This window comes from Giraffa tippelskirchi, chromosome 2 (assembly GCF_054371585.1).
Source record: "Giraffa tippelskirchi isolate mGirTip1 chromosome 2, T2T-mGirTip1v1.2.pri, whole genome shotgun sequence".
Lineage (NCBI taxonomy): Eukaryota > Metazoa > Chordata > Mammalia > Artiodactyla > Giraffidae > Giraffa > Giraffa tippelskirchi.
The window spans coordinates 116,388,401-116,402,586 of NC_137276.1; the positions used below are offsets into that span (position 1 = coordinate 116,388,401).

Here is a 14,186-nt window from a genome sequence, read left to right on the forward strand (position 1 = left end):
AAAGAGTCGGACATGACTGAGCAACTGAACTGAACTGATCATAAAAAGACTCTGCCTTAAAGTCAACAGCAGAATCTGGGGACTGTATTCTTGACATTAAGATGCCTAAAAGCCTATTCCTGAAGCAGTGGAGACTGGGTACTTCTAGGGACTTCCAGGGATGTCCCAAATAGTCTTTAACTATTCATGTGACCTAAAGTTACAAGATAGTTATGTAAGGAGGTCAGGGAGGTATGGTAGAGGCAGAGGAGGAGGACTGGAGAGACACCTGTTTTCTTACCTCCCAGGTAGGGAAGTTCGGAGGTAATGAAGAAATCTAGAACGTGGCAATGCAACTATTATTTAGAACTAATTGAGCACAACTGGAGAAGGAAATGGCAACCCACTCCAGTATTCTTGCCTGAAAAATCCCATGGACAGAGGAGCCTGGCGGGCTACAGTCTATGTGGTCACAAGAGTCGGACACCACTGGGTGACTAAGCACAGCAATTGGGCACATACCCAAAAAATCACTTAAAAGAGTTAAAATCTTTTCTGAGGGAAAGAACACAAGGGGCTATTTTTCTTACCAAGCCTCACATAAAACAAGCTGACTTACCTACAACTGCATTTGTAAATTTGACTTAAAAAAACTGTAATGCTATTTTATAGAAGACCATAGAAATAAAACAATTTTGGCAGAAAAAGGCCTAATCTCAATTAATATAGACCTCATCCAGTAACTCCTTATCCAATAACCTCTATAACACTGTTCGGAGCTCAGAAATGATATATTTGATAAGAAGCTGCCTGCAGCTGTTCAGGCCCTCCCTGTCTTATGACCTGGTTTATATTTAAGTGTTTTATACTTGTAAAACTCTTCCCAGCTCATGAGGCCAGGCCCTTTATACATATCATTTGTCCAGTGGTGTGTCCTTGAGCACTGCCATGTTCCAGGTGAAATTTACTTTCTGGTGATCATGAAAAAGCAAGAGAGTTCCAGAAAAACATCTATTTCTGCTTTATTGACTAAGCCAAAGCCTTTGACTGTGTGGATCACAATAAATTGTGGAAAATTCTTCAAGAAATGGGAATACCAGACCACCTGACCTGCCTCTTGAGAAACCTCTATGCAGGTCAGGAGCAACAGTTAGAACTGGACATGGAACAACAAACTAGTTCCAAATAGGAAAAGGAGTACATCAAGGCTGTATGTTGTCCCCCTGCTTATTTAACTTATATGCAGAATACATCATGAGAAATGCTGGGCTGGAGGAAGCACAAGCTGGAATCAAGATTGCCAGGAGAAATATCAATAACCTCAGATATGCAGAAGACACCACACTTATGGCAGAAAGTGAAGAATTAAAGAGCCTCTTGATGAAAGTGAAAGTGGAGAGTGAAAAATTTGGTTTAAAGCTCAACATTCAGAAAACTAAGATCATGGCATCTGGTCCCATCACTTCATGGGAAATAGATGGGGAAACAGTGGAAACAGTGGCTGACTTTATTTTTTTGGGCTCCAAAATCACTGCAGATGGTGACTGAAGCCAGGAAATTAAAAGACGCTTACTCCTTGGAAGGAAAGTTATGACCAACCTAGACAGCACATTTAAAAGCAGAGACATTACTTTGCCAACAAAGGTCCGTCTAGTCAAGGCTATGGTTTTTCCAGTGGTCATGTAATGGATGTGAGAGTTGGACTATAAAGAAAGCTGAGCGCCGAAGAATTGATGCTTTTGAACTGTGGTGTTGGAGAAGACTCTTGAGAGTCCCTTGGCCTGCAAGGAGATCCAACCAGTCCATCCTAAAGGAGGATCAGTCCTGGATGTTCACTGGAAGGACTGATGTTGAAGCTGAAACTCCCAATATTTTGACCACCTGATGTGAAGAGCTGACTCATTTGAAAAGACCCTGATGTTGGGAAAGATTGAAGGCAGGAGGAGAAGGGGACGACAGAGGATGAGATGGTTGGATGGCATCACCGACTCAACGGATATGGGTTTGGGTGGACTCTGGGAGTTGGTGATGGACAGGGAGGCCTGGCGTGCTGCAGTTCATGGGGTCGCAAAGAGTCGGACATGACTGAGCAACTGAACTGAACTGATCATAAAAAGACTCTGCCTTAAAGTCAACAGCAGAATCTGGGGACTGTATTCTTGACATTAAGATGCCTAAAAGCCTATTCCTGAAGCAGTGGAGACTGGGTACTTCTAAAAACCCAGGTACAATTATTAAATATATGACATAAATACATATAATTGCCACCCACAGCCAAGATAGAGCTCACGTTCTCAGACCCTCTGCATCTTGGGAATACTCTGCGTTTCACTTGGGTCACGCACAACTCTTTCTGTAAGACTGGAGCCACTGTGCTTATTTTCAGATGAAATAGGCTCTGAAGGTCACACAATTCAGCAGTTGCGTTAAAACTAAACGGATCTGTTAATCCTGTCTGTGCTCTTTTTGCCACAACACCAAAAATAATCAGTTTTCATCCCCAATTCACACTGGCCCTCCCCTTTAATCCATTCAGCTATATTTCAGTAGAATTTTACAAATGCCCTAACTGAGTGAAAGTCGCTCAGTTGTGTCCGACTCTTTGTGACCCCATGGACTTCTTCAGGTCAGAATACTGGAGTGGGTAGCCTTTCCCTTCTCCAGTGGATCTTCCCGACCCAGGAATCGAACCAGGGTCTCCTGCATTGCAGGTGGATTCTTTACCAACTGAGCTGTGAGGGAAGCCCTAAGATAGGTTGAAATATAGCAAAAACACCACACCAAAAAATATTTTAAATAAGAGGTAAATGAATATGTATACTGACCTCATGTTGTAAAGAGCTCTTTAGTTCATGACCACACCAATTATACTTTTCTGCATATATACACACAGGATACCTGTGACGGTTAGAGATAAACCTCATGGCCCTTCGCTTCTGCAGCAGAGGGGCAACAAAGATAGGCTCAACAGTGTGAGTATTAAAGTCATTTAAAAAAAGGGCAAGAACCTAAACGTTGAGAATACAAATACAGAGCTCATGGATCCCATGGACAGTCCAGCTACTCCCAGGATTGCTAAAATTGTCAGACTCCATGTTTGCTGTTCTCTTTCCCTTGTTATCATTTATAAAAAGTAGTACCAAATGCTCTGGACTAAGCCAGAGATGAGTGAGAGAAAAGCACATTATCTGATGGAAGAGCCCATTAAGAACGTCAGTGTATGATAAAGGATCAAAAAACAACAAAAGACAGGTGGAAAGAAGCATCATTTTTTTCAAGAACATTTATACATCTGTTTAATTAGATTAGCTTTACAAGCATCTTGAGAGCTTTTTCATAATGAAACACTGCTTTTCAAATTACATGACTTTATAGTCTATCTGTATGTAAATCCTGAAATTCTTTGCCTGCTGTTGATAAAGGTCTGTGTTTTACAGCTGGTTAATATGTTGAATAAAAACAGCATTAGAAGCTTTATCTTTTACCAGGATTAAACACATATAGGCCACAAATAGTTTTAAATTTTGTTTTATAGAGAGTCCTGCTTGGTGACAAGTTAACAGTCCCACTAACGTGAAAAGAACAGATTTTAAGTGGATATTAAAGAAATGGCTATCCTGATTTCTCCATCCTTTCACAACAATCTCCAAGAAATTATAAACTTTTCAAAAAAAAAAAAAAAACCCACAACAAAATTTAAAACCTGTCAGGCAAGCACAAGCCACAGACAGTAGAATCTGACACTTTGCACAACTGCAGAGATACATATCTGAATGACACAGGGGCTCCCAGATTAAAAGGCTGTTTTTGTACACCTTGACAAACAAACCTCCCACCAACATTATACAATTTCTACTCGACCTAAAAATAATAGCGCTTTTGAGTTGTGGCCGAAGGCAGTGCACTGCACTGCAGACCAGGCTGGGGTGGGGGGGGGGGGGTGAGGGAGAGCAGGGGCAGAGGCACTTACTGTTGAGATGTTGCATTGTACTAATATTATCTGGGGCTCGGAAAGGAAGTGGAACAAAACTGCAGTGGGTGAGGAAAACCAACAATCAACTATAATTGTCTCCTGCAAGTTCTCCGAAGTGAGATCACAATACTGATTATTTAATCCCACCCTAAATCCATGCTGCCAGTTCACTAAACAACTTTTTTTCATGTTTTACATGAACAGTAGCAATCTTTTAATAAAAATTACTGAGCTTTCCATAGAAAAGGTCTCTAATTGAATACAAACTATACAGATGCTAAAACTGTCATAGGCTGAAATATACAGAACTATTTCTGTACACTCACATTATTTTGGCAAAGGATCAAGGACAGAGATAGAAAACTGAAGTGGGCAAGGTCTCACACCCATAATTCATGCAAAATACAGAGACCACCTTTTGGGCTTTGCTAAACAGCCTAAGAAACTGAAGTCTAAGACATCCATCCTAATTCAGGTGTTAAAAAACTCAAGTCTGGGAGGACTTACGTGATTTTGTAGGATTCCCTCTTTTTTCTGAAAAGTAAAAAAAGACTCATAAAAGTATCTGGTTTTTTGCTTTGTGCTTTGATTTTTAATATAAACATCCATCTTTCAGTACTGACGGAGAGCACCGCCCTTGGGGAGTGCATCGGCAGTGGCTTGAGGAGTCACTGATGTTAAGTCTGTAATAACACCGTTCGGTCTGGAGGCACAGTCTCCCCCTGACGCTACCTAACAGGAATGAGGTTCTGATCTGCTGGCCAGATGGGCACATAAGTAGGAAGAAAACGGCAAAACTCAAAGTACAATCAACCTGATGGGAAGCAAAAGGAAAAGTCTAGGAAAGGGGACAGTATGTTCTACATCTATAGGATGTACCTGAAAGCAGAAGAAAGCCCTTTATCTTGGGAACTTGATGCTGAGGAGGATAACCTCAAGTTCATTTAGTGCCAGTCACTGTAGTTTGTTGTTTTTTTTTTTAATGTAACTTAAAAGATAAAACCTTTTTACTGTGTATTTTTCTTATAAAACATAACTAAAAGTTACTGGTAGTAAATGGTAAAGTAAACAGTGACGGTTTTACTGTTACGCTTCACTATTAACAATGTCAAAAAAACAACAGCAGCAGTCTTTTAAGAGTTCAAATTTGTGTAAGGACTACAAAACAATCTGATTTTTCAGTTGGTGATTAAAGTGCTCCTTTTCTTATTTTAAGTAAAAACAAAATTAATCATTAGTCACTGGCAACAATCATTATAAGAGGCTTTTCAGGGCAAAATTTAATAGTACGAAGAGGTTTACAAAAATAGATTGATGCTATTTTGGGAAATAATACTGTAATTTTTTTCTCAATTCAGTTTTGATAAATTGTACCTGATTATACAAAAATTATTTCAAATTCAAACCTGACTATATAAAAAAGGGAGAGATGAACTCAGCTAGATGACAGATCTGGCAAAATATAAGAATGAAAAAAATTCTACCTAGGGCACTTATTCCTTGTCCAGATGTAAATACCACTTTCAGATGATAACTTATATTCCTCCCATCACAGGTTTGGAGTCAATCATGCAGTACAAAGCCACACAGTCAAAATTTTTGTTTTGATGCAACACAAAAAAGCTGTTTCTGTTCCCTTAAACTGCCAACTGGTTGTCTATTTTTCTTTATCCCATTCATTTGTATTCACAAGTTAACAAATAGCGTCAATAATTATTGTAGGTGAAGTGGGGTATTGCTGGATGAAAGGCTCTATAAGACGTCTTTACTGATCGAATCAGAAGGTTTATTGAGTTCAACCCTCACACCTTTTTCACCTGCAAGGTAAAAAAAAAAAAAAAATTCATTCATTCATTAAGTACCAGAGAGCTTCTGTTCCTGCACCCCACTGAGCTCCTAACAGTGTGCACAGCGTTTCAACTTGCAAACACACAGCATCTGAGAGTGATCACACTCACATTCCCGAAAGTTACCCTCAGGGTTGATTACGGTGAATGCAGGGACTCTGAACTAGTAAACCTTCAAAGGGAAAAACCACTCTCTACACAGGGATAATGATTTTTGTCTCCTTTTTTTTTTGAAAAACAAACTGAATTGCTATAAAATATTAATAGCAGTGTGTTCAGCATCACTGAAAGCACAATACTAGGCTTCTGTCACAAATAATGACTTTGAAAATAAACAGAAACTCGTGAATATTCAATTTTTATAGTTTTATAGAAGGCTGATATGGGATTATCTATGGCTGGTGAAAGTACAGGTAGTCAAATCCAGTAATGTGAACTGGAGCAGATTTGTGAGATACAAAGTGGGGTTAAAGAAAGCAGTCCATCTGCTGAAAACCTCAGGCCCAACTGCTTCAGGAGAGCGTCTACAAGTGGGGGTGACTGGACACCACTTGCAGATATGGACTCTGCATGCCTGTTAGATTTACTGATTACAGCATCTCAATTCATCTCCTTTGTGTTAATTTTCTTCATATCCACATTTAACATGGGAGACCTGGATTATTCTCCAGAGCATGTACATCTAAAGAGGAAAGGATATTACCTTTCTTCTGTGGGGAGAATGAGAAGAAGACAGCCTATGACTGAGAAGGATAATCATAGAAAACTCAGCTACTCAGCTTGCTAGAACGATTTCCCCAGATTGCTTTGTCTCAAACTTTCCTCATCTTTGGGCAATTTTGATGGTTAAAGATAGCAATGAAGGTGACGTAAGAGCAGTCCTCTTCTAAATAGGGGAATTAAGAATCTGACAAAAACAAGGAGCAAGCTGTCTGGCTCATGGAAAGCACCGCCTGGCTGTGGGGTCTCTTCCTCCTAGTGTACCCAGGCCCCAAATGTTTACCTGTTAGATATTTTACTTTAGCTCGTGCTCTCTCATCTGCATCAAAATACCAAACAGTTATTGCGTACCTAAAAGAAAATTTAGAACAGGGTAAGAATGATCACTGGGAGAAAAAAAGGGTATGCTGTTGCAAAGGTCTAGTGAAACTCATCATGGCAGAACAACAGCTAACTTGGAATGACATCAGGTGATAAGTGGGCACAGTAACAACCCACTTATCCAAGAACTCCAATGGTCAAGAGCATAACACAGAGCCAGGAGTAGCTCAAATTAACACTGGAGAGCTTATGACTTTTTACGATTTTCTTAATACCTACATAACCTATTTCATTATCTGTTTTGCAAGCCTACAGCAGATCACAAACAGACACTAAGAGGGAAAGAGTGGCTGATACAGAAAAAGTATGTTATCAATAGCGTTCTAAAAGGAAAGAAGAGAAACAGAGGAGGATGCCAGACCAGGGGCCTGTAGAGCATGGGAGGGTGGGCAGTCTCAGTCACGTCTGAGGATGTCACTACACTCACAGCAACAAAGAATCATGACAGGTGTTTATAATTTTACAACCTGGAGTCATCAAGAAAGTTTGATCATGCAAAGAATTTTTTAGGATTTTAATCAAAACAATTATACTATGTCTTGTTTCATTTTTCTGAAAATTTCAATCATTTGGAACACCTCATTTCACAAATGAATGAAGACTCATTTATTAAAGACCACAAAGCATTCAGTTACACCTTTTGGTACTAAAAATGTACAAAATTTTCAAACACCACAGGGAGTGAAAGCATGTTAGAAAGGATCAGTTCCTTAGAAGAATGCAGCAATCAGTAAAGTGTCCTGCAGATTCTGGCCGGTGTTCACTGGGGAAAAGCAACACTGATCAAACGATGAACCAGCAAACTGTCTGCAGTCAAGAGTCAAAGGCAGAGCAGAGGCCGAGTCTGGGAGTCTGGACAATCGGAGGCTGGAAAGGGACAGAGCTGAGGTCAAGGTGTGGCCTCCCGGCTCCAGAGCTCCAGCCCCTATCCTATCACACAGGTAGCCATGGCAATGGGGAAGGTGCACAAATATTTTCCTCTGTCTTTTGCACCCACCCCAAACTCTTAGTTCTTTAGTAACCAGAGTTCAGCTATCTGGATCAGCTCCCTACACTGTCCAAGGCCTTCCCAGAAGACAGCTGTAAACCACCACACATCACTCTGTTTCTCCTGCCTCATCCCCTATCTGTTTAGATTCCTCCTCCACATATCTGCCTCTGCTCTGACTCCACAGCCTCGCCCTTTCCTCCCAGCCTTGCCAACACTGTCTTCTCCTTGCTTCTCCTCACTCCAGGCCCAGCGGCTACACTGGACCAATCGATTCCAATGTAAGACCATTTTCTCCCTCCTCCAAACTCCTGGAGCAACCCATAATTGCATGGCATCTATTCATTACTTAAATGTTCATTCTATCTCCATTGAGAAAGGATACAACCACATCACATTCAAGACTCAATACAAAGGAAGATCAATGAAGCAGTTTCGAGTTCAGAAACGATTTTTAAGAAGCAGTCGGGGCTGAGATGGGCACTGGGGTGATGGGAGGAGAGACAGGATTCAGGACAGAGTCTGTGATGTGATGGGATCCCCGGGTTCCACCCAGGAGTTCTTACAGCCTCAAGTCACACTGCTCAGCCTGCTACTCACTACGATGCATAAGGGCTGAGGCAACACGGCTCAGAAAGAAGGAAGGAGGGACAGGTGACAAAACCTTCACAGTCTGAACCTCATGAAATGATATAACATCACTGTCAAGAGCCAGCTCTTCTCCTTGTGTTTCTAAGGGATCTCACCAGATCTAAGCCACTATTGGCCAGTAATTCACTATCATAATGTCCCAAATCCCTTCTATAATGAAAAACAGGTATTTAAAAAGTAGAGTTTTTTATTAAAAAAAAATATTTATTTTGCTAACAATGTCTGTAACATCTTCCATTTTAATAGTCTACACATTTTAATTAGGTCATGGTAAATGGTAAAAAAAATTTTAAGAGTACAGTAAAAAATAGGTTTAGAAAATGAAACCTTATAGAAAAAGAGTATAAAGCAGAAAATGTAAAAAACAGTATAAGCCGAACAGACGCTGTCTATTAAAGCAGAAAGGTAATTTTTTTAACACACCTTTCCTCTACTTCTCTTTGCTCTATTTTCTCTATACTTCCACTCTCTGATTATGTATTTTTCTATTCTGTATCATTTTTACATACCATCCCTCTGGACTTCTGCTGGACCCCCTTTAACAAAGCTGCCCTTTCCCTTCTCTAGCTAGACCTTATTCCTCATGTGAATACTCTCACCAGGTCCGAGAGTGGATACTAGTTAAGAGATGCACAAAACAAGGAGACAGGCCTGGAAAGATAAGAACCCTGAGCCTCCCTGTCTCACCCTAGGCAAGGAGGGGCTGCACAGATTCTCACAGATGTTTGGGAGTAACTGTGAACACCCTTATAAAATCATTCAGATTAAAACAGTCATGACTAAAGCCTTATGATAAAGGTAACTGAAGAACAGGAAGATACTTGTTAGAAAATGTTTACGTTTATGCTATTGAGCCCCTCCTATCTTACTATGCTCTTTACCAATTTTTTTTTTCTTAAAAGGAATACTACCTTGTAGCATATGCTGGTTGTACTTCATGAGGGTTGCGACGGTCAGACCAGAAAAACAGCAGTCTATCAAATTTGGGTTCAATGTCAGCAAACTGGGCTTTGCCTTCTGGAAAAATTCGAAGTATACCTCCACTTACCTAGGAAAGGAGCCAAATATGTAAATATGAGCAACCAAGAATGCGACAAAATTAAATTTAGGGGGAAAAGACCACTTCAGTAAATCAAGTCTTAACTGAATTGTTCACATAATATCTCGATTAACAATGTCTGGAATTGAGATTTCAAGTACATGCAGAGATACAAGGAAAAATTCATTCCTTGTTTTAGGGAATTTTGTAAATATTTGATGAAACAGATGAATATTCTCTGAACTCAAAAGTCTTAAAATGACACTTGAAAGTCTGAAAAACTAGTAAGCATTCCTTATTTATGTATGGTGATGACCTGCTTCACCTACTCTTAAAAATGTATCCATTTCAAATCATTCTGACTAAAATTACTACAAATGATTAAAGAAATAGAAATCATGTGTCAAAGAAATAGTTCATCCTATTTTAAAAGTTCAGCAGGTAATATTAATAGAGCAGTCTTATTTAAGGAACTCAATATGTCAGGAGAAAGCATCATTCATCATCAGCACTAGAAACTGTAGCTTCCCAGACTGGGCCTATGTATCTGAACTCCATCCGCAGAGGGTCGTCACCATTCACCCCAGTATATATCTGTCTCCACTGGAGACCAGAGGGACTCCCATGCATTCTGACACTGACTGTTCTGGGACCTGTTGTTGGCCCTGGGTGCAGAGTAGGGAACAATTCAGACAGATGTTGTCCTTGTGGTGATTATAATCTGGGCGGGGGTAAAGCAAGGTAACCCCCACCCAACTGAGTAACTCTTTACCCTTGAAAAACTAAACTCCTAACAGGGAGACTCCTGAACTGAAAGGAACATTGATACTTGATCAAGACACTGTGGAGGCTGAGCCTATTTCTCAGTTCCATGACAGTCAGAGAAGCTGTTCACCAGGCTCATAGTCACGTGAGTTAGATTCAAGCTACTTGGTGCCCTTGCCCGCCTTCCTCAGGTTCGAGGGTTGCCCCGAGAGGATCCAGGGCACTCGTGGACATCTAAAGGGGTTATAGACTGTGACAGAGAGCATACCTTCTTTTCTCTTCCCGCTTCTCGCTTTCCTTCCCCTGGAGTCAATGGGAATAGAGATCGGTTTTAAAGCTTCTTATCTTCCTCTGGGAAGCCTTCCCTGACCCCTGCATCAGGTGGCCTTCCCATGTGTTCCCACAGCAACCTGCCCTGCACTTGGTATAACCAACTGTAATCGTCAGTCCACTTGGTCTGTACCCTCCCCTAGAGCCAAGCTCTGTGAGGGAGAGCTCCATTTCTGCTCAGTTTCCAGTACCCAGAACACCCTCTGGTACAGTGTGCTTATTCAGAGCAAAATCTTGCAAGGAAGTTTTCAGTCTTATATATAAAAGCACTGAAGACTTTTTTCTGCTTATGTACTAATTTAAAAACTATATATTGATGACCTTACATAGGTCATATAAAAATTAAAGGATCAGCCTAGAAAGAACCTAGACTCTAACAAATGTGGAAGAGTTGATCAAACATATTTCTAATTTTCTAGATATTCACAAAATGTGAAAAAAAAAAGTTAAGTTTTAACTAAATTTACACCAGTTGTTTTGTGTGTTGAGCTCAAGGTGAATTAACAATTTTTCAATTTCAAAGTTTAAAAGTTTTAACAAAAAACCATGTTTGTTGACATACTGCCTCAAAATATACTAGCAATAAAACTTACCTCCATTTTGAACTTGGAGTAGGACAGAGGTAATTCTTTCTTTTCAAAAAACCAACATTTTTTCTTTTTAACTGCTTGTCACACTTCTATAATAATATTCTTGCATTTGTTACTTGCTCCTTTTTTTAAAAAAACAATTTATTCATTTTATTTTTGACTGTGCTGGGTCTTGGCTGCTGTGTACAGGCTTTCTCCAGCTGTGGAGAGTGGGGGCTACTCTCTAGTTGTGGAGCATGGGCTTCTCATTACAGTGGCTTCTCTTGCAGAGTACAGGCTCTAGGGCACATGAGCTCAGTAGTTGTGGCTCCCCAGCTCCAGGGGACAGGCTCAGTAGTTGCGACACATGGGCTCAATTGCTCCATGGCATGTGAGATCTTTCTAGACCAGGGATTGAACCTGTGTCTCCTCCACTGGCATGCGGATTTGTTACCAATGAGCCACCAGGAAAGCCCTGTTACTTGTTCTTTATTATTCATTTTATAGAGGTACAGTTGATTGACAATATTGTGATAGTTTCAGAGGTACAGCAAAGTGATTTGGTTATACATATATATGTATTTTCCTATATTCTTTTCTGAAAATTCTTTTCCACTATTATAAGATATTGGATACAGTTTCCTCTACTAATAGTAAATCCTTGTTTATCTTATATATGGTAGTGTATACTTCTTAATGGAGAAAGCAATGGCACCCCACTCCAGTACTCTTGCCTGGAAAATCCCATGGATGGAGGAGCCTGGTAGGCTGCAGTCCATGGGGACGCTAAGAATCGGACACAACTGGGTGACTTCACTTTCACTTTTCACTTTCATGCATTGGAGAAGGAAATGGCAACCCACGCCAGTGTTCTTGCCTGGAGAATCCCAGGGACGGGGGAGCCTGGTGGGCTGCCGTCTATGGGGTCGCACAGAGTCGGGCATGACTGAAGCGACTTAGCAGCAGCAGCAGCATACCTCTTAATCTCATCCTCCCAATTTATCCCTCCCCACCTTCCCCTTTAACCACAAGTTTGTTTTCTATGTCTGAATCTATTTCTAAATATTTTATAAATAAGTTCATGTGTAGTATTTTTAGATTGTACACATAAGTCATACATAATCAATTCAGTTCAGTTGCTCAGTCGTATCCAACTCTTTGGGACCCCATGAACTGCAGCACGCCAGGCCTCCCTGTCCATCACCAACTCCCGGAGTCCACCCAAACCTATGTCCATCAAGTCAATGATGCCATCCAACCATCTCATCCTCTGTTGTCCCCTTCTCCTCCTGCCCTCAATCTTTCCCAGCATCAGGGTCTTTTCAAATGAGTCAGCTCTTCATATCAGGTGGCCAAAGTATTGGAGTTTCAGCTTCAACATCAGTCCCTCCAATGAACACCCAGGAGTGATCTCCTTTAGGATTGACTGGTTGGATCTCCTTGCAGTCCAAGGGACTCTCAAGAGTCTTCTCCAACACCACAGTTCAAACGCATCAATTCTTCGGCACTCAGCTTTCTTTGTAGTCCAGCTCTCACATCCATACATGACCACTGGAAAAACCATAGCCTTGACTAGACGGACCTTTGTTGGCAAAGTAATGTCTCTGCTTTTTAATATGCTGTCTAGGTTGGTCATAACTTTCCTTCCAAGGAGTAAGCGTCTTTTAATTTCCTGGCTTCAGTCACCATCTGCAGTGATTTTGGAGCCCAAAAAAATAAAGTCAGCCACTGTTTCCACTGTTTCCCCATCTATTTGTCATGAAGTGATAGTATCAGTCATTCTCTTCTGACTTACTCTGCTTAGCATAATAATCTCTAAGACCATCCATGTTGCTGCAGATGGCATTTTCATTTTTTATGGCTGAATAATATTCCCTTATAAGGAATTTTTTATCCATTCACCTGTTGATAGATGCTTAGATTGCTTCCATGTCTTGGCTACTGCAAACAGTGTTGCTATGAACATTGAGGGTGTATGTATCTTTTTGAATTAGAGCTTTCATCTTTTTTGGACATATGCCCAGGAGTGGGATTGCTGGATCATATGATAACTCTTTTAGTTTTTTAAGGATCCTCCATATTGTTTTCCAGAGTGGCTCCACCAATTTACATTCCCACCAACAGTGTAGGAGTGTTCCCTTTTCTCCACACCAGCATTTATTATTTGTAGACTTTTTGATAATGGCCATTCTGACCATTTTGTGAGGTGTTACCTCCTTATACCTTTGATTTGAATTTCTCTAATAACTAGTAATGTTGAGCATTTTTTCACTTGTCTATTGGCCATCTGAATGTCTTCTTTGGAGAAATGCCTATTTAGATTTCCTGCCATTTTCTGACTGGGTTTTTGTTGTTGTTATTGAATTGTATGAGCTGTTTGTGTATCTGGAAATTAAGCCTTTGTCGGTCACACTGTTTGCAAATATTTTCTCCCAGTCCATAGGTTGCATTTATTTTTGCTTTTGTTTCTATTGCCTTGGGAGACTGACCTAAGAAAACACTGATACAATTTGTGTCAGAGAATATACTGCCTATGTTCTCTTCTAAAAGTTTTATGGTGTCATGTTTTATATTTAAGTCTTTAAGCCATTTTGAGTGTATTTTTGTGTATGGTGTGAAGGAGTGTTCTATTATATATGTATGTGTGTGTGTATATATATATAAAAAATATAACAACTTCACAGATTTACATGCATCTGTCCAGCTTTCTTAGCATCATCTGCTGAAGAGACTGTTTTCTCTCCATTGCAAATTCTTGCCTCCTTTGTTAAAGATTAACTGACCGTAGATGTGTGGATTTATTTCTGAGCTCTCTATTCTATTCCATGGATCCACATGTCTGTGTCTGTGCTAATACCATGCTGTTTTGACTACTATAAATTTACAGCACTGTCTGAAATCTGGAAGGGCTGTGCCTCCAACTTTGTCCTTTTTCCTCAAGATT

General features: G+C 40.3%; 2 protein-coding genes across 11 annotated transcripts in view; one reads left to right on the top strand and one right to left on the bottom strand.

Annotated features, from left to right (window-relative positions):
- Positions 1-14,186, top strand: part of SPRTN (SprT-like N-terminal domain) — a 44,703-nt gene that overhangs the window by 18,573 nt on the left and 11,944 nt on the right. The window lies entirely within an intron of this gene.
- EGLN1 (egl-9 family hypoxia inducible factor 1) overlaps positions 3,248-14,186 on the bottom strand; it is a 64,195-nt gene continuing 53,256 nt past the window's right edge. For 2 of the 6 annotated variants that reach the window (XM_081570362.1, XM_081570361.1), the window contains 3 exons: positions 9,451-9,587; positions 6,803-6,870; positions 3,248-5,769 (listed from right to left, as the gene is read on the bottom strand). In XM_081570362.1, the coding sequence (XP_081426488.1) occupies positions 5,705-5,769; positions 6,803-6,870; positions 9,451-9,587 (270 nt within the window). In that variant the 3' untranslated portion in view covers positions 3,248-5,704. Of the gene's footprint in view, positions 5,770-6,802; positions 7,768-9,447; positions 12,932-14,186 lie in introns of all 6 variants that reach the window. The other 4 variants (XR_014076824.1, XR_014076825.1, XR_014076826.1 and 1 more) reach the window with 4 other exon arrangements.